This window comes from Salmo salar, chromosome 03 (assembly GCF_965601325.2).
Source record: "Salmo salar chromosome 03, fSalSal1, whole genome shotgun sequence".
NCBI lineage: Eukaryota > Metazoa > Chordata > Actinopteri > Salmoniformes > Salmonidae > Salmo > Salmo salar.
In genome coordinates this window covers 61,864,837-61,885,000 of record NC_138293.1, presented here as the reverse complement: position 1 = coordinate 61,885,000, position 20,164 = coordinate 61,864,837, and the positions used below count along the sequence as shown (strand labels likewise).

General features: G+C 46.7%; 2 protein-coding genes across 4 annotated transcripts in view; one reads left to right on the top strand and one right to left on the bottom strand.

Annotated features, from left to right (window-relative positions):
- The window catches only part of LOC106600993 (NADPH-dependent quinone oxidoreductase VAT1), a 41,681-nt gene extending 28,304 nt beyond the window's left edge, over positions 1-13,377 (top strand). Inside the window, exon 6 of the mRNA XM_014192825.3 lies at positions 7,255-13,377. Within this exon, the coding sequence (XP_014048300.3) occupies positions 7,255-7,548 (294 nt within the window). The 3' untranslated portion in view covers positions 7,549-13,377. The remainder of the gene's footprint in view (positions 1-7,254) is intronic.
- Positions 13,378-13,553: 176 nt separating this feature from the next.
- LOC106600992 (uncharacterized) lies at positions 13,554-19,290 on the bottom strand. 3 transcript variants are annotated; one of them, XM_014192820.3, is made up of 6 exons: positions 19,170-19,290; positions 18,298-18,481; positions 17,696-17,799; positions 14,813-17,602; positions 14,322-14,530; positions 13,554-14,031 (listed from the first exon to the last, which is right to left on the bottom strand). In XM_014192820.3, exons 2-6 carry the CDS (start codon positions 18,479-18,481, stop codon positions 13,926-13,928), a joined length of 3,393 nt encoding a protein of 1,130 aa, XP_014048295.1. In that variant the 5' UTR covers positions 19,170-19,290; the 3' UTR covers positions 13,554-13,925. The 3 variants fall into 3 exon arrangements, with proteins under 3 accessions (XP_014048295.1, XP_014048296.1, XP_014048298.1); XM_014192821.3 differs by having other exon boundaries at positions 19,165-19,278; XM_014192823.3 differs by having other exon boundaries at positions 18,298-18,502; positions 19,170-19,273.
- Between the last annotated feature and the right edge of the window lie 874 nt (positions 19,291-20,164).

Here is a 20,164-nt window from a genome sequence, read left to right as displayed (position 1 = left end):
CTTACAACAATTACAGTGCTGCTTCAGTAATTGGGCTCGTTGTGGTTTCATTCACACATCCACCCCTGATTACCACACCTCCATAGTCTGTCCTCTCTCCTCCTCTTCCTCCTCCTCCTCCTCCCCTTCATAGGTTTTTCATTAAAGTGATGTTCCAGAGTTTTTGTATAATATCAGCCAGAGGTTTTGAAAGTAGTGCTCACGGGTCAAAATGGGTCCCCGGAAATTGTGCGCAATTGTTACTACCATTTTACATTTTACAAAAAAAAAAAAAAATAAAAAATATATATATATATATATATATATAATTTTTGGCCAATTCATATATTCATATCAAATCAAACTTTATTTGTCACATGCGCCGAATACAACAAGTGTAGACTTTTCCATGAAATGCTTACTTACAAGCCCTTAACCAACAGTGCAGTTCAAGAAGAAGAAAATATTTACCAAGTAGACAAAAATAAAAAGTAATAATAAAAAGTAACACAATAACAATAACAATAACGAGGCTATATACAGGGGGCACCGGTACCGAGTCAGTGTGCAGGGGTACAGGCTAGTTGAGGTAATCTGTACATGTAGGTGGGGGCGAAGTGACTATGCACAGGTAACAAACAAACACAGAGTAGCAATACTATACAAAAGGGAGGGATAGGGGTCAATGTAAATTGTCCAGTGGCGATTTTATGAATTGTAAAGCAGTCTTAGGCTTGGGGGTAGAAGCTGTTGAGGAGCCTTTTGGTCCTAGACTTGGCGCTCCGGTACCGCTTGCTGTGCGGTAGCAGAGAAAACAGTCTATAACTTGGGTGACTGGAGTCTCTGACAATTTTATGGGCTTTCCTCTGACACCGCCTATTTTATAGGTCCTGGATGGCAGGAAGCTTGGCCCCAGTGATGTACTGGGCCGTTCGCACTACCCTCTGTAGGACCTTACTGTCAAATGCCGAGCAGTTGCCATACCAGGGGGTGATGCAACCGGTCAGGATGCTCTCGATGGTGCAGCTGTTGAACCTTTTGAGGATCTGGGGACCCATGCCAAATCTTTTCAGTCTCCTGAGGGGGAAAAGGTTTTGTCGTGCCCTCTTCACGACTGTCTTGGTATGTTTGGACCATGATAGTTTGTTGGTGATGTGGACACCAAGGAACTTGAAACTCTCGACTCGCTCCAATACAGCCCCGTCGATGTTAATGGGGGCCTGTTCGGCCTGCCTTTTCCTGTAGTCCACGATCAGCTCCTTTGTCTTGCTGACACTGAGGGAGAGGTTGTTGTCCTGGCACCACACTGCCAGTTCTCTGTCCTCCTCCCTATAGGCCGTCTCATCGTTGTCGGTGATTAGGCCTACCACTGTTGTGTCGTCTGCAAACTTAATGATGGTGGTGTAGTCGTGTTTGGCCACACAGTCGTGGGTGAACAGGGAATACAGGAGGGGACTAAGTACACACCCCTGAGGGGCCCCAGTGTTAAGGATCAGCGTGGCAGATGTATTGTTGCCTACTCTTACCACCTGGGGGTGGCCCATCAGGAAGTCCAGGATCCAGTTGCAGAGGGAGGTGTTTAGTCCAAGAGTCCTTAGCTTAGTGATGAGCTTCGTGGGCACTATGGTGTTGAACACTGAGCTGTAGTCAATGAACAGCATTCTCACATAGGTGTTCCTTTTGTCCAGGTGAGAAAGGGCAGTGTGGAGTGCAATTGAGATTGCGTCATCTATGGATCTGTTGGGATGGTACACGAATTGGAGTGGGTCTAGGGTATCTGGGAGGATGCTGTTGATGTGAGCCATGACCAGCCTTTCAAAGCACTTCATGGCTACCGATGTGAGTGCCATGGGGCGGTAATAATTTAGGCAGGTTACCTTCACTTCCTTGGGCACAGGGACTATGGTGGTCTGCTTGAAACATGTAGGTATTACAGACTCGTTCAGGGAGAGGTTGAAAATGTCAGTGAAGACACTTGACAGTTGGTCCGCGCATGCTTTGAGTACACGTCCTCGTAATCCGTCTGGCCCAGCGGCATTGGGAATGTTGACCTGTTTAAAGGTTTTGTTCACATCAGCTACAGAGAGCGTTATCACACAGTCATCCAGAACAGCTGGTGCTCTCGTGCATGCTTCAGTGTTGCTTGCCTCGAAGCGAGCATAAAAGGCATTTAGCTCGTCTGTTAGGCTCGCGTCACTGGGCAGCTCGCGTCTGGGTTTCCCTTTGTAGTCCATAATAGTTTTCAAGCCCTGCCACATCCGACGAGCATCAGAGCCAGTTTAGTAGGATTCAATCTTAATCCTGTATTGACGCTTTGCTTGTTTGATGGTTCGTCTGAGGGCATATTTCTTATAAGCGTCCGGATTAGGCAGTAGCTCTAGCCTTTAGCTTGATGCGCATGTTGCCTGTAATCCATGGCTTCTGGTTTGGATATGTACGTACAATCACTGTGGGGACGACGTCATCGATGTACTTATTGATGAAGCCGATGACTGTGGTGGTGTATTCCTCAATGCCATTGGATGATTCCCGGAACATATTCCAGTCTGTGCTAGCAAAACAGTCCTGTAGTGTAGCATCCGTGTCATCTGACCACTTCCGTATTGAGTGAGTCACTGGTACTTCCTGCTTTAGATTTTGATTGTAAGAAGGAATCAGGAGGATCTAATTATGGTCAGATTTGCCAAAGGGAGGGCGGGGGAGAGCTTTGTATGCATCTCTTTGTGTGGAGTAAAGGTGGTCTAGGATTTATGGTTCCCTGGTTGCACATGTGACATGCTGGTAAAAATGTGTTAGAACTGAGCAATACTGTGCACCAGCTGTTATTGACAAAAAGACACACACCCCCACCCCTCGTCTTACCAGAGGTAGCTTCTCTGTTCTGCCGGTGCATGGAAAATCCCGCTAGCTCTATACTGTCCGTATCGTTGTTCAGCCACGTCTCAGTGAAACATAAGATGTTACAGTTTTTAATGTCCCGTTGGTAGGGTAATCTTAATCGTAGGTCATCAATGTTATTTTCCAATGATTGCACGTTAGCAAGAAGAATGGCAGGCAGTGGGAGTTTACTCACTCGCCTCCGGATTCTCAGAAGGGTGCCCGATCTGCGGCCCCTTTTCCGGCAGCTTTTCTTCAAGCAAAAGGTGTGGATCTGGGCCTGTTCCAGTGAAAGCAGGATATCCTTCTCATCAGACTCATTAACCTCTCTAGGGGGTGTGGGACGCTAACGTCCCACCTGGCCAACATCCAGTGAAATTGCAGAGCGCCAAATTCAAAAACAGAAATACTCATTATAAAAATTCATAAAACATACAAGTGTTATACATCGGTTTAAAGATTAACTTCTTGTTTATCCAACCACGGTGTCAGATTTCAAAAAGGCTTTACGGCGAAAGCATACCATCCGATTACCTGAGAACAGCGCCCAGCAGACAAATCATTACAAACAGTTACCAGCCAATTAGAGGAGTTACACAAGTCAGAAATAGTGATAAAACTAATCACTTACCTTTCATGAACTTCATATGGTTGCACTCACAAGACTCCCATTTACTCAATAAATGTTTGTTTTGTTCGATAAAGTCCCTCTTTATATCCAAAAACCTCTGTTTTGTTCGCGTTTTGTTCAGTAATCCACAGGCTCAAAGGCAGTCACAACAGACAGATGAAAAATCCGAAAAGTATCAGTAAAGTTCGTAGAAACATGTCAAACGATGTTTATAATCAATCCTTAGGTTGTTTTTAGTCATAATAATCAATAACATTTCAACCGGACAAAAGCTTTGTCAATATAAAAGGAAAACAAGAAAGGCGTGCTCTCGGTCGTGCGCATGAAAAACCTCTGGGACACTGCAGGGTCCACTCATTCAGACTGGTCTTACTCCCTCATTTTTCAGAATACAAGCCTGAAACAATTTCTAAAGACTGTTGACATCTAGTGGAAGCCATAGGAAGTGCAATTTGAGTCCTAAGTCAATGGATACTGTAATGGCATTCAATAGAAAACCACAAAAATTTAAAAATCCCACTTCCTGGATGGATTTTTCTCAGGTTTTCGCCTGCCATATCAGTTCTGTTATACTCACAGACATTATTTTAACCTCTATGGGCTAGGTGGGACGCTTGTGGTTAGACTCTCGTTAATCTAACCACACTGTCCGATTTCAAAAAGGCTTTACAACGAAAGCAAAACATTAGATTATGTCAGCAGAGTACCAAGCCAGAAATAATCAGACACCCATTTTTCAAGCCAGCATATAATGTCACCAAAACCCAGAAGACAGCTAAATGCAGCACTCACCTTTGATGATCTTCATCAGATGACAACCCTAGGACATTATGTTATACAATACATGCATGTTTTGTTCAATCAAGTTCATATTTATATCAAAAACCAGCTTTTTACATTAGCATGTGACGTTCAGAACTAGCATACCCCCCGCAAACTTCCGGGGAATTCGCTAACATTTTACTAAATTACTCACGATAAACGTTCACAAAAAGCATAACAATTATTTTAAGAATTATAGATACAGACCTCCTCTATGCACTCGATATGTCCGATTTTAAAATAGCTTTTTGGTGAAAGCACATTTTGCAATATTCTAAGTACATAGCCCAGGCATCACGGGCTCGCTATTTAGACACCCGGCAAGTTTAGCACTCACCATAATCATATTTACTATTATAAAAGTTTGATTACCTTTTGTTGTCTTCGTCAGAATGCACACCCAGGACTGCTACTTCAATAACAAATGTTGGTTTGGTCCAAAATAATCCATCGTTATATCCGAATAGCGGCGTTTTGTTCGTGCGTTCCAGACACTATCCGAAATGGTAAAGAAGTGTTGCGCGCATGGCGCAATTCGTGACAATAAAATTCTAAATATTCCATTACCGTACTTCGAAGCATGTCAACCGCTGTTTAAAATCAATTTTTACGCCATTTTTCTCGTAGAAAAGCGATAATATTCCGACAGGGAATCTCCTTTTCGGCAAACAGAGGAAAAAATCACAAAGGCGGGGGCGGTCGGGTCACGCGCATAAGCCCAGAGTCCCTTGATCGGCCACTTGAGAAAGGCGATAATGTGTTTCAGCCTGGGGCTGGAATGACGACATTCTGTTTTTTCCCGGGCTCTGAGAGCCTATGGAAGACGTGGGAAGTGTCACGTTAGAGCAGAGATCCTTAGTAAAAGATAGAGATGGAAAAGAAGTTCAAGAAATGGTCAGACAGGCCACTTCCTGTAAAGGAATCTCTCAGGTTTTGACCTGCCATTTGAGTTCTGTTATACTCACAGACACCATTCAAACAGTTTTAGAAACTTTAGGGTGTTTCTATCCATATGTAATAAGTATATGCATATTCTAGTTACTGGGTAGGAGTGGTAACCAGATTAAATCGGGTATGTTTTTTATCCAGCCGTGTCAATACTGCCCCCTAGCCCTAACAGGTTTAACAGGTTTGGAAACTTTAGAGTGTTTTCTATCCAAATCTACCAATTATATGCATATCCTAGGTTCTGGGCCTGAGTAGCAGGAAGTTTACTTTGGGCACGCTTTTCATCCGGAGGTGAAAATAGTGCCCCCTACCCTAATGAAGTTAAAATAAAAAGTTTCCTCCAGTCCACGGTGAGTAATCGCTTTTCTGATGTCCAGAAGTTATTTTCGCTCATAACAGACGGTAGCAGCAACATTATGTACACAATAAGTAAAAAAATTACACAAAACGCAAAAACAATAACAAAGTAGCACAATTGGTTGGGAGAATGTAAAACGTCAGCCATGTTCTTCGGTGCCATCTTTAATTCCAATTCCAATTTATTCCAATTCGTACAATATGTTACAAATTTGTAAGTGCTTAAGATCCCGGACTGCATCTTTAAGCGTTCTGTCCATCTGAATATCACCAGTTGCTCCCTCCCTCTCTTCCTCTCCCTCCTTAACTCCGACATGACTCCCCCTCTTCCATGCCTGTGTGTGTGTGTGTATATGTATCTCAGGGCCAAGCTTTGACAAGGCTTTGGGTTGCTAGGAGATGGCCCTCTGTTGCCATGGCATTGGTCGTTAGGTGGTCTGCCTGCCTGCCTTCCTGCGCGGGCTGGAGTGGGTGGGGGTAGAAGGGAGGGGTGGAGAGCAGAGGAGGCTGGTAGGAGGAGCTTTAGGAGGAGGGGCTCATTGTAATGGCTGGAATGGATTAAATGAAACGGTATCAAACACATCAAACACATGGAAAGCATGTTTGACTCTGTTCCATTAATTCCATTCCAGCCATTAGACAGAGCCTGTCCTCCTATAGCTCCTCCCACCAGCCTCCTCTGATGGAGAGACAGACGCAGACATTAGGCAGAGCCAAGCGGTCGATATAGGGTAGGACTGGCCTGTCTAGGATCCGCCCCTTTGTCACTATGATTGACAGGTAGGCAGGACAGGAAGAAGCCTATGGGTCAATCAATCCTGGCTGTGGCACAACCCTGGGGACCGGCCTCTGACGTGACACTGTGACAGGCACCTAGGAACCAGTCAGTCAATGATGGTAATGTGACATGATCAATGCATAGTCCAGCTCTCAATGAGTCCCCTACGTGTTATCTATCCTGTGGTTTAATTAAACATATGGGGACGACATAGACAGTTTTAAACTGTAGTACTTTCAAATGAAAATAAATGTAGAATTTAGCAATGTATTTGATTTTTTAAACACAGAATACCGATTCATAATTCCACCGGTTTTTCTTCGTTCTTTCTCTCGATCTACATGATTCTCCATCTAAAGCTTTTGCTCTTGCTTTCTGTCTATCAAGCACTGACTTAGGCTCACGTTTACACGATCTCTCCCTCTCCATCTTTCTCCCTCTCTCTCAGTTATTAATACATCCTCCCACTTAAGGTTGTACAACCTTCACTCTCCTATATTCTGATACTTGCCTATAGTTTATGTTTAAGGAGTGATAGACTGGGAAATGTATGCTTGCGGTGCCTGGCATCATCGTCTTCTATGGGTTTGGAGAGCAATTTAGTGTGTGTGTGTGTGTGTGTGTGTGTGTGTGTGTGTGTGTGTGTGTGTGTGTGTGTGTGTGTGCGTGTGTGTGTGTGTGTGTGTGTGTGTGTGTGTGTGTGTGTGTGTGTGTGTGTTTTATGTGGTTATGTATGCATATTTGTGTGAAAGACAAACCAACAGTCCTGGACACATGATGATAGATGGATATCTACTCTCCCTCCCCCTCTCCATCATTCATTCGTTCATGTCTCTCTCTCTGCCTCTGCTTCTCTATCCAGGTGGGCGATGCCATGCGGAGAATGCAGGAGAGAAACAACATCGGCAAGGTGATCCTCATCACCGAGCCTATGCCAGAGGAGGAGAAGAAAGAGGAGCCTAAGAAAGAGGACAAGAAGGAGGACAAGAAAAAGGAGGACAAGAAGAAAGACGACAAGAAGAAGGATGACTCCAAGAAGGAGGACAAGAAAGAAGAGAAGAAGAAGGAAGAGCCGAAGAAGGAGGAGAAAAACGAGGAAAAAAATGAGGAGAAGAAAGAGGAGAAGAAGGAAGAGCCCAAGAAAGAGGAGAAGTGAGAGTGAGGGATTGATGGATGGATGGATGGATGGATGGATAGTCAGGCAGGCAGACCATAGGGGAGCTCTTGTCCTGGGAGCAGGGGTTTGGTTTGGGAGGGGGTGACAGGGCAGGGGAAATGTGGTGAGGGAGGGAAAGGGAAAGGGAGGTGTGGTGTGTGTGGGTTGGACTTGGGAGAGCGGGGGATGGGGGTGGGCTTTATAGATACATTGCACAGCAGTCAATCTGTCATCCCTACCATCATCTCTCAGACCCCTTCCCAGTCCACTCTGACAGCGACTACTCAGGCCTGGGCCTTTACCCTCCCCTCCCCCTCCTCCCCTCTCTCTCCTCCCCCACTCAAGCAAAGGTCACTTTATTTCTGAATCCCTCACGCTCCCTCATCCCAGTGCACCTTAATGATAGCCGGGCTCACAAAACAGCTCCAGGCCTCACCTCGCCACCATGGGAAAATGACCACTACAATACGCTCTCCTTTGACTCATGTCATAACAGTCTGAAGGTGTTGCCTGTTGAGACCCCAGAGAGAGAGTCAGAGAGAGAGAGAGAGAGACACAGAGGGACGGTGTGGGTGTAATTCCCAGGCCTGGGGTGCATCACCGTTGCCTTGACAACGATAATTCGACCTGTTCCAACTCACACAGTGCCCCTCCTCCCTCCATGTCGACTCCCACTATGCTAGATTGCCCTGCGCTGACTTCCACCTGTCACCTCTCCTTTCTCCCCTCACCCTCTATTGAGTTCCCCCTACCCTCCCCCTCTCCCTATGGTATAAACCCTCAGACAGACAGACAGACAGACAGACAGACAGACAGACAGACAGACAGACAGACAGACAGACAGACAGACAGACAGACAGACAGACAGACAGACAGACAGACAGACAGACAGACAGACAGACAGACAGACAGACAGACAGACAGACAGACAGACAGACAGACCCACACCCACCCACCATCTCACATACGGTCCAGTGTTTTGTTATGTCACTGTGCATGAGTCAGTCAGTGTTTGCTTGTCTGTGATTGGCTGTCAGCTTGCCTGGAGATGTTTGCATGGCTGTGTGATGCTTGACTCCAAAGCCAGTGGTTACAGAACTCCCCTGTCAATCACCACTACCCACTCTTTATTTAAGTACATAAAGAAAGGTTAGCGGCACATCCCTTAAATGCCATGGCACTTCTAGTATCACACAGCTCCGCCCTCACAGCTGAGCCCACACTACATATCCCATAATCCTAGAGGTGACGCACTAGAGACCAGACAATAGCGTGTGACAGGATGAAGCTCCAGACAGAGAATTAATGAGCCATTTGGTCCAGTATTAAATAGGGAGGGAGAAATCAGGGCTTAGTTTTGGTGCTCTGTAGTCACTGATGTTTCTAATGAACCAACTGTTGGCAAGCAGTGCACAGTGCCAATTAGGAGAGAAAATTGTCTCTCTTCAAACAAGGCGCACAAACACAAACACACACACAGGACGATGTGTTCAAAGAGGCAGTGTTGTGTAGAGACACTAAGACGTGAACGGAGTAAGATAGAGTTGAATGCCGCCCAGTTCCTTGATATCAGACCCTATTCCTCCCCTGACGTTCCATGGCATTCCACTCCTTTCACAGTGACCGCTTGCCTGTCGTTCACCCTGATCTGGAACAGGGGAGTTTAGAAGGGTTAAAAAACTCCTGGTGCTGTGCATTCTCACCCGTCCCTCCCCCTTCTCCTTTCTCTCCATCTCTCTCTTTCTCTCTCTCTCTCTCTCTGTCTCTGTGGTCGGCATAGCAACAGGCACCAGGCTCGTCATAGATGGCGCTCTGGTCTATTTCTCGGTCTATCTAGAGTGAGTGTGTGAGTGAGCAGTAAATTGTGTAATGAAACCTCGGCTTTAGTATTAAAGCTGTAGTACAGCGCTGTAAAATCAGGCTAACATCCTAGTTTCTACACTCCGGAAATATTTATATTTGTATCGGTATATTATGAGGACATTCAAATCCCATATAGTCTGTGTGGTGGTGGCACACCTAGGGCCACAATCAGTAGTTGGCCTCTCCCATACGAATGCACTGCTGCCCCTTGTGGACATAATTTAGAACAGCAAGACTGGTTTTCAGAAGTTGATTATAGGCGACTCCTTTGTATCAATAAAGCAGGGTTTTGTTTTCATCCTCCTCTAAATTATATTGAATTAATCTGATATTCATTCTTACGTCAGAGATGAATTGCCTATAATAAACCATGGATGGAAGCTAAACCTGTTATGTGCAGGAGTCCTGCAGTACGGACTTCAAAAACACCCCACCATACTATCGATTTAGAAATATGTGAGAATCCATGCTCTTTACACACTTGTCTGTCTGCCTGCCTGTCTGTGAAGAGTCTCAGATAGTGACTAGTGACTTTGTCAAGAAGTTGTTGTGTTAGCATGAGTGGCCTCCCTCATGTTGTGTGTCAGTCATTGTGTGTGAAGATGTGTGTGTCCTCAGGTCGTTTGTCAGGTTAAAAAAAGACCCACCTCCTCAACCCCATTACAACCTCCCCTTCCTTGCACTCTTTATCTGCTTCACAGCTGTCTAGCTCTAATCCTTTGTTTCTCTCTCTCTTTCTCTCTCTCCTCCCCTTCTCTGATGAGGCCAATGTTAAGAGGACAATTGGTATAAGTATTTTGCACTCTGCTCGCTGATTTTAATGCACTTCCAGGCATGGCAGTCCCACTCCAGTCCCGCTGGCTCTGAATCCGCTCCGCTCCTTCCCCACTCAAAGAGACCATACTGTATCTGCTGAAGCTCACTGGAAGTACAGTGGAAGTGACATTTTTGCATGCACTCAAAACACAAACACTCATCTCCTCCTCTACCTTCTGCCAGCTTCTCCTGGTTGGCAGCTCAAATGAAACCATTCATTCATCCAGGGCTGTGAAAGTGACAACCCGGTGTAGCGGGGACAGCAGTGGGCCTGGGACTGAGTGTGAGTGCCATGCCGGTGTGGGGAGTGACTGTGTTCTGTCAGGCTCTGGTTAGTGTTCTTTTCTGATCTGCTGGGCTCCTTCTGTGAACCTGTGGACGGTGCTTCTGTTCTCTGAATGCCATGTGAGAAGCTAATGCTTCAGTAAAAGGATGTTTTACTTAATATGTTATTTTTGGAGGGGGTTTGACCGATGTTTTTTTTGTTTTGTTTTCCAAGGGGTTTAAAGTTCAAAGTTCATACTCTTTACGCAGGGACCTGCCTAACTACATTCCTTTTCAATGTGATGAGCCTTTCTGTTGGGCCTGACCCTTTGTGCCAAACTGTATGTACTCCTCTGTCAATGCCTTGACTACAACGGTGCATTCAATGAAAAAGAGAAGAAGAAAAAACGTTTCTGGGTACTTTTCCTATGACCTTGTAGAAAAGCAAAAACAATCTGTGTATGATTTCTGTCCCAAATGCTTATGGGTGCTGATAGAATTTTGCTACAGTTTACAAAAGGTTCTAGTTGTTTTTGATTGGTTGGGGTCTTGCTCTCATGCCTCAATCCTAAAACACACACACACACATACACACACAGACACACTACCTCGTTGAGAGGCACTTCCCATCCATATCCAAACTCCTCACTGTGCTAATCTCAGATCGGCGGAATGTGTTAAGAGTATTATCAGGCCTCAGACATCTACTACAACAAACTGATCCCACGTCAGTCAACAGGCCTATGCGTTTACAACCATACCATATAATCTCCATAACAGTGAATGGACAAGGTGCATGGACGATTAGGCTGCACAGCAAAGCAAACAAACTAAAAATCTTCTTAGAATTGCAACCAAAAAAACTAAAAAGATAAATAAAACAGATCCATTCAAAAATATACATGACCAGGCGAATCATTGAATCACGGAGCATTTCTTTCATCCACCTCTCTCTAGTTTAGCTTTGTGAACACCACCCTACTCCGGTTTCCTGTTTCTCTTAGCCTGATTCCAAATGGTTTGTATGGGATGAGAGAGAGAGAGTGAGTTAGCAGATGTGTAGGGGATGTCATAGCGAGGCCATATGGCACAGCTGCACAGATAGAAACGCAGCTCTAGATCTGTCCCAGACGCAACATATCCGCCCTAAAGCCGATCCCAGTTCACATACAGCCTGTTGGTCTTAGACAATCCACTATCCTCTATTGCACCTCAAGAGCACTTTGGTTCTAGTCAATTATCAGTTAGCCAAAGCCCCGCCCTCTTCCCTCTCCATACACACACTCATCACACCATACGCACACATCACATTAACATCTGGAACTAAATTGCATGCATCCAATGGTGCAGAGATTATATGTCATTTGATTCAATGTTTTTCTTCCTATTTGATAGAACCAAAAGGTCTCTTAGATGAACTCAGCTGCAGCACACGGGTGGGTGGGTGTAGTGAGTGGCTAGGGCGTGGGGTGTAACTGGGTGTCAGAGAGGACAGGATGAATCTGATGTTGGCTGTGCCTGAGCCCTAACCCACTCCTCCCAACCCCTAGCGCCCGATTGCTTTTCCAGCTTGGTGAATCTACGTTGTAAATCAGCTTGAATTGCTTTTCCAGCCAGACACACATTCTTATGCAAGAGCTCTAAAACCAGAGATGATCCTTCAAGAAACTAAGGCATTTCATGCATTGGAAAACATCACAGCGCCCAGCTATATTGTTCGAGATAACGTGCTGATTGTTTCTTGGGAGTAAAAAAGGGGTTTCCTTTGATTGGCAGTAGTAATATCACTGTTTCACATGGTTTCTCACAGGTCATTCCAAACAGCTTCCCTTACTCTTGATCAGAAATGACTGCCTTTGAGTACACTTGTTTGTCTTTGTTTTTCTCTCTCACACACGCTATATCGTTCTCCTTTCCAGTCTTATGTCAATCGCAGTGCTTGGTGGAGTGTATTCCTAGTTAGAAAGATAATCCCAGTCTGGAGATTATTACCACATCCAGAGGCGTACAGCCCCCACCCATCCACCCCCCCACACACCCCCTTCCCTAACAGAAAACAACCCAGCCGCTTCTGGCTGTCTCTGGCTCTTCATTAGCAATCACTAAAAACTGTTGCCATGTGCCAACTACCGACATATTCCCCGACTCTGTAGAAATGCTGTGAGTGTCTGGTGCGTTTGGCTAGGTTTGTTACGATGTGTATAGTCCACTAGGATCTGTGTGTAGGTGACCCGGGGAAAAAAGGCACGTGTGTATAGTTCACTATTCCTTCCACTGTATAGTTCAGTAGTGGCTCTGTGCAGAGGGAGTCCCTTTCCACCCTTATCATCACGGTGCCAACAGCAGCCAAATCCCTGCACCTATACCTGCTCCCACCCCCCCTCTCCTCACTGCACCCATACCCGCTCCCATTCCCCCTCGCCTCTCCTCACTGCACCCGTACCCGCTCCCATTCCCCCTCCTCTTCCCTCATCTGGCATTGTCAAGTCAGCCTCATAACAAGATGCACATGAACCCGTCCATGGGAAAGTTTCAGAAAAACAGGTCCATTGTCACTTTCCCGTCCAGACAGCTCAGTTTCCACACACGGTTTACTGTGAGACAGCTATTCTACCTACACGTTGATTTGTTTGCTCGGTTTTCGTTCCTTCTCTCCTTCTGTCTATAGTGTTGTTTTCGTTCCTTCTATCAAGTTGTCTCCACTTTGTTTTTTAAACCCTTTGAATTGATGCTGCTTCTGTGCTTGACTGGATTTTACTGCGTACGTGGTGCCATGCTGTCCACAGTATGGGCTCTAGAGCTTGTAATGCTTCAATGTGTAATGTTACCATATGCCTTACATGTTTTCCAGGACTAATAAAAAAGCATAACGGGGACAAAAAAAGATTTGACCTGGAGCTGTGGCTTTGTTACTGTGTTATTAGGATTTCACTGGGAGGAAACAATATTGAACTGCAATTACTTGATATTTTATGGCTCATGTTTTGAGTGTGTTTACATAATGACTGTGAATGAAGTCAGCTGTGGGAGTACGGAAAAGATATGGACGGTACGCGGTCACAGTAAGATAAAGACAGGAATGTTTACTGTCAGAAATCTCTAGAGATTCAAAGCACAGTACAGATCAAATAAACAATAGCTGCCAGGACTAGTATCGGTCCAATTCAAATAGTCGTTCAAACACTTTTCAGTATATCCTGTCACTATCATCCATAAAATATCTGTGGAAATCAATTGGTCCTGATTTAAGCATGAACAACAGTACAACTATAAAACTAAGAACCAAAAGAACTTCTCTCATTGGCTTATTACTATACAGACGCACACAAGATTTCTAGGGAGTCTAGGGACACAGTGCAAAAGACAGTAGCGTACAGATTAAACACTGGATAGACACAAACACCTTCATAAAAACACAGAAAAGACTATCCTTGTCAGGTTTTGTTTGTGTCTTGAGACTTGGCAGGGGCCTCCTCAATCCCATGAGCCCTCAGTACTTCAGACAGGCGACTCAGATAGGTGGAGTCTGGATAACCATTCCTGTGTGGACACAAAATTACATTATGGCGTATATCTCAAATGGCACCCTAATCCTACATAGTGCACTGCTTTTGACCAGAGCTCTATAGGGCTTTTCTTACATAGGTTACATCCTTAAATGGCACCTATATTCCCAAAAGTAGTGCAATATAGAGGGAATAGGGTGGCATTTGGGACACACACTAGGTAATAAAACGGCCAGCACATAACATTGACCCCCGACTTTCTGCTCTTTACTGTTGCTATTTCAGTCGAGAACCACTAATGGGTACAGTGACTCCAGTACTCACCCAGACTTGCCCCCCTGCAGGCTGGTCTTGTGGGGGATGCTGTCCCAGCTGACCCTGGCCCCTGGCTCCCTGCCCGTCACAGTGAAGGTGAGGCCTAGCCTGAAGGCTTTCTCCAGCCGCGGTAGGAGTATCCTGGTCCTCTCACATAGGGGAAGGTAGGCCTCAAATACTCCTCCCCGAAACGCAGAGCCAGGCGAGGGATGGCCCTCCTACAACAAGAGAGGGACAGGTGGCAGATAGTGGGGGTGTGCTCCAGATTGTGATAGCCACCAGACAGTGTTAGGAGTTAAACATGACAGAACTTAGAAATGCAAAGCAAGCAATTACTGACAAGGGATACTTAAACTTAACATTTGAATATACGCTGATTTAATAATGCCAAGAGTGCATTTGGACAGTTGAAAAAAATAACATATGAATGACATGACACATTTAAAATGTCAACAGTAATTGGCCCATCAGATAGCCTGGTAGAGAAGTCCTGCCCTTACCCCCTGAATGCCATCTGGGATGCAGTAGGTGATCTTAACGATGGCGTCTCTGCCATGGCCTGGCAGGCTGAAGGGCATCTCAGAGTAGCTCATGTTACCCTGGATGCCCTTTGGAACTGCCACCTCAGCCTTGGGGCAAACCCTGCATTGGACGTGGGCTTTGAGAAGGCACTGTGGGCACAGGGTCACCCCACACCCTGTCCTCGTCACTGACACCCCACTCTCCCCACACACACAGATCTGTGTCCGTGCCCCACACAGACTAGACCTTCCCGGGCCGTGACGTGTCAGATCTCCCCCTGACCTGGGCCTCTCCTGGTTCTCTGCTCCACTAGACTGTCTGTTGTTGTCCTTCTGGGTCACTCCGGATCTCAGGTTGCTTTCTTTTGGGGGCGCGACCATGTCTTGACTGGTATCGCCATCATTCACTGCTCCCGGCCTTCCTCCGTTGCCTATCGCTGAATGGCTGAGAAATGTGTCAGTCTTGCTCCCGTCTGCCTCCATGGTCCCTCCCCTCTCCACTTTCTCCTTTATGACAGGGTCTTTCCTCGCTGGTGATTGGCTAACAACTGTGTTCTTGTGTTCTGATTCGCTGTTCCTCGTCCTCTTGGAAGAATCACTCCTCTGGATGTTTTTCTTCTCCCTGTTGGCACCAGGCCCCTCCTCTCCCCCTCTCTGAGTCTCAGACATCCGCTGAGGGCTATTGGTCTGAAACTGTGTGGAGTTCTGGAACCCATTCACCTGAAATGGACTGGACTGATTCAAAGTGGAGGTAGAGGGGACAGAGAAGTCCTCTTGTCCCCGCCTCTGGCCAGTCTCCCCAGGGAACACCTCCCTCAGTGCTGCACCCACTTGAGAGCACAGGTGCTTGGGGCCGATCAGAAACACACTATCTCTCATTGTCTGGATGGAGACCTTCTTGAACCGTTGCCTCACCTCAGCACAGCACACCTCTAAAGTCTCATCTGCTGGGTCAGACACGCCTAACTCAGCCAGAGGCAACTCCTGCAAACAGAAGTCTGTCTTCACCATGGCAACCAGCTTCTGCATCTCCAACTGACAGGTGTGCACCACAGATGACTCCGCCCCCCTAAGGATGACAGTGATGTCACTGCTTTTGTCTAATTGGCTCTCCCTCATCTGCAGGTCAGAGGTCATGTCCTGTATACGGGTGGCGTAGGCCTCCTTCATGTAATTCCATATCACCATGGAAATGGTTAGCTCTGCACTGTAGGCATTTCTCCTGTCCAAGCTATTGGACCGCCTGGCTCTGGTTGTGGCTTTCTCAGCCTCACTCTGTCCTGGGTCCTGGACCTTGGACCTGGTCCGACCCGAGAAACTACTGGCCCGCTTTAGGGTGGACCCTGACCCGGAGGTTGAGATGGTGGTGCCCCCTGACAAGGTGTTCAGAGTTGAGGTGAATGGGGCTGTCTCACCCTGCTGCCCAAGGTCTGTTGGTGATGAGCTCAGGAAGAGTCCATTCTCCATAGAGGAAGGGGTGAACAGGGGGTCACCTCTCTTAAACAGGATATCCTCTCCACTACCCTGTGTACCTGGCCTGTAGAGTCCCCCAACACCTGACCCTGCTCTGTCTGAGCCAAACAGGTCATGGCCTAACATGGGTCCAAGACCTGGTCGTACACTTGGAGATGTGTCCCCTACCATCACTGTGTCCCTAGGTCTGGTCCCTAGCCCAGCCGGACCTAATGCCTTGAAGCGGGGGGCAAACTTATACACTCGGGCCCCCTCCGTCCTCCTCTCTGTCTCATATTGCTTCAGCAGCTTATCTACCCTGGCGTCCAGGGCTGTTCCTGCTGTGGAGGAGAGAGTGGGTGTGAGTCTCTCCTCTTCCTCTGGCTTGGAGGAACCAGATGTGGATGAGGGAGATCGTAACAAGCTGGCTACATCCTCCACCGCCTCCTCTCTCTCCCCCAGGAGGAGGAACTGTTTGGCTTCGGACACATCGCTGCTGTTGCCAACTATGTAGATGTTCCTGTCATCCTCACTGAGCAGCAGCTTGGGCAGTCTGACCCGCAGGCCCTCCATGGCCCTGGACAGGCCTCCGCTGGGAGAGAGGACACTCTTGGGCAGCTGGGCTCGCCGGAGCCTGGCCTCGTTCTCCTGGTAGAGCCGGCTCAGGTCCCCACGAGCCCCACTCAGACGCTCCTGCCCATTGCCCCCCACCCCGGGTATTTTCTGTAGGAACAGGGTGGTCAGCCCCTCAGCGGTCACGTCCACCACCTCTACCCCATGCTGGGTGAGGATCTCCTGGTACTCCCCTCCACAGTGCCACTGCAGGTAGTGGAACAAGTCTGCATCCATGATCAGGGAGAGGTCCTCTTCCACCATGGGGGGTTCCTCAGAAAGACGCAGACCCACAGCACCCACCTCTGCCTGGGCTGTCCCCTCCCCCTCCCAGCCCTGACCTCCAGACGTAAAGTCCCTATGTGGGCCTGAGCCTAGATCACTCTGCTCATCGCCTCTCCTGTGATGGTCTGCTGCCTCCTGGGTATGAGTCCTCTTCGCTTGGCCCCTAGTGCCTCTAGTAAGGACTCCCAGAACACCATTGGCCCCAGGTGGGGGTGTATCTGTGGAGGCCAGGGCCCCAGGGAGCCCCAGTATTTGGGCCAGTGCAGCCTGGACCTGGGAGTAGAGGCCCTGCAAGGTGCAGACCTGCTCTGGGTTGTTATAGTGGATCTGGACATCATGACTCCTGTCAAGGCTGGTCAATGCTGCCTTTCCTCCAGGTAGCTGGCTGTAGTCCACAGTAACAGACATGCTCAAGATGACCTGAATGGGAGAGAGAGAGGGGGAAAAAGAGGGAGAACATGTAAGTCTAAGCAAAATCTGTCACTTTTTCCCAATATTGTGTCAACAACATACCTTATTTGGGTCCAGGTCTTTGTGAGGTTCACTCAAGGTGAGTTCATACTTCTTCCCGTCCACCTTCAGAATGTGTCGGCCATGTTGAAGCACGCTCCTTGCCACTGTGCGGGGTCACCAGAGTACAAGAGCTAAATCAATCTCAGTCAGAGAAAGACCCTTACTAAGCACTTCTGCCCCTGGTCTCTTCTTGAAATGTATGCCAACACCCGAGCTCACAGTTAATCGATGGTGACAGGACATGAAGCATAATACCTTGCATTTCACAGTTAATTTGCAAATGGATGCAAAATGAAGTTTAAAAAAAGTGGCCATGGTCAACGAGCCAGATGGAAATCTATTGATAAGGAACTTAGCAGTGGCAGCAATGTACTCTTGTTGTTACTTTATGCCTCTACATTATGGTGAAATAGTCAATTTATCACCATCAAGTCTCCAGATCTCTTCTCTCTACCAATTCATCATTCACATTCCATTCCATCCCCTACGCACCCCACCAGCCCTCCCCTCCCAGGAGCCTCAGATACATTATACACACACACACACACACACACACACACACACACACACACACACACACACACACACACACACCTACTGACCTCCAATGTCCTCAAAGGTGATGAGGGCAGAGCCGGGTGTTGCCTTGACAATGGTGACATGTGCTATTTCCCCTCCTCCATTCCTGGCCCTCAGGAAGTAGATGTACAGCTTGTCTGTCAGCCGGTCCTCCTTTATATCAGTGGGCAGGCCACTCACCCTTACTGTCCTGCACTGCTCCGCCATCTGCTGGGCAAAACCGGGTTACTGACATACAGGAGGAATATGTAGGTGAGTATACCAAGCCAAGTCTCCCTTCAACCATAACCACTGACCATAAATTGTCAATAAATTTGTCATTGCCATATAATAGGCCAACATAAGATTTTTTGGGTGGGGGTTATCTGGATATTTGATCAAATTACACCCTCTGCTGGACGTTGCCACGAAACTTCATCAACATAAACGTCGTTTTATTAAACTGCTGTGTCAACGTTGGTCAATGCTATGGAAACAGCTTGAGATACCGTTGATGTTGATACTATACTGTAAAGAGAGATGTGCGAACTGTTCACATGACATGCGCACTGACTGCTTGAGGTTCAAATGGAGTCCACAAAGAGCAATCGACCAGTAGTAGGCACAGTATGCGTCAAATCACTTTCATCCACTGTTTCAGAAATAAATGCTAGATGAGTGCGCATAGTTATCCATTCCCTTCCCGCTCTATAAAAGAAACGATCACTTTGACCATCAGGTCACAACATCTGTGAAAATCCAAGGAATGGGTAAGTGTGCTGACTACGGAGACAGAAAATGAAACTTCAAGGAAGTGCACAAATCCAACGACACAATCTAAAATGACCTCAAAGTAGAGCTCTTCAAGGCATTGCCTTTTTTCACAATGATATCAACGCAAATATCCTTACCGTACCTTCTTAGAAGCCTCTCATATCTCTCGTCTCGCACCAAAGACGTGGACGTGCTTCACTTGCATGTTGTTCAAAACATGGATGGAAAGTGAAACTGTATGAAGTAGGAACTGGAGGGTTAAGATTGTTGTTGTTATTCATTTCAAACGCCAGGGGGCGAACTTAAGGCCAGTCTCACGGGTCCAAAAATGAATCAGTGCATTGGTCAACTGAAAACCTAGATGAGAATTGGCCAATAATGAGATACATTTGTCTTTCAACAAATTGTGTGTGTGTGTGTGTGTGTGTGTGTGTGTGTGTGTGTGTGTGTGTGTGTGTGTGTGTGTGTGTGTGTGTGTGTGTGTGTGTGTGTGTGTGTGTGTGTGTGTGTGTGTGTGTGTGTGTGTGTTAGGAGCTAGGGTTAGTTTTAGGGTTACGGTTAAGGTTAGGTTTTCGGTTTAAGGTTAGGGTTAAGGTTAGGGGAAGGTTTGGCTGAGGTAAGCCGTCATGGTAAATAAGCATTTGTTCTTAACTGACTTGCCTAGTTAAATAAAGGTCAAATTAAAAATTAAAAGTGTAAGGTCACAGGGTTAGGGTTAGAATTGTGAATGGGACTGAATTGTGTGTCCCCACAAGGTTAGTTGTACAAATCAAATCAAATTGCATTTGTCACATGCGCCGAATACAACAGGTTACCGTGAAATGCGTACTTACGAGCCCTTAACCAACAATGCAGTTCAAGAGATAGAGTTTACTATTTACTAAATAAACTAAAGTCAAAAAAAAAAGTAACACAAGAAAATGACATAACAATAACGAGGCTACATACAGGGGGTACCGGTACAGTGTCAATGTGGAGGGGGTACAGATTAGTCGAGGTAATTTGTAAAATAGCTATGCATAGATAATAAACAGTGAGTAGCAGCAGTATAAATACAAAGGGGGGGGGGGGGGGGGGGGGTCAATGTAAATAGTCCGGGTGGCCATTTGATTAATTGCTGTTAATGAGCTGTTAAGG

Excerpts from the sequence above, each read along its gene's own strand:
- LOC106600992 (XM_014192820.3), bottom strand. The coding sequence starts at position 18,481 with ATGGCGGAGCAGTGCAGGACAGTAAGGGTGAGTGGCCTGCCCACTGAT. Across the intron at positions 17,603-17,695 it reads AAGACCTGGACCCAAATAAG|GTCATCTTGAGCATGTCTGT; the intron begins GTATGTTGTTGA and ends TCTCCCATTCAG. Across the intron at positions 14,032-14,321 it reads CTGCAGGGGGGCAAGTCTGG|GAATGGTTATCCAGACTCCA; the intron begins GTGAGTACTGGA and ends GTGTCCACACAG.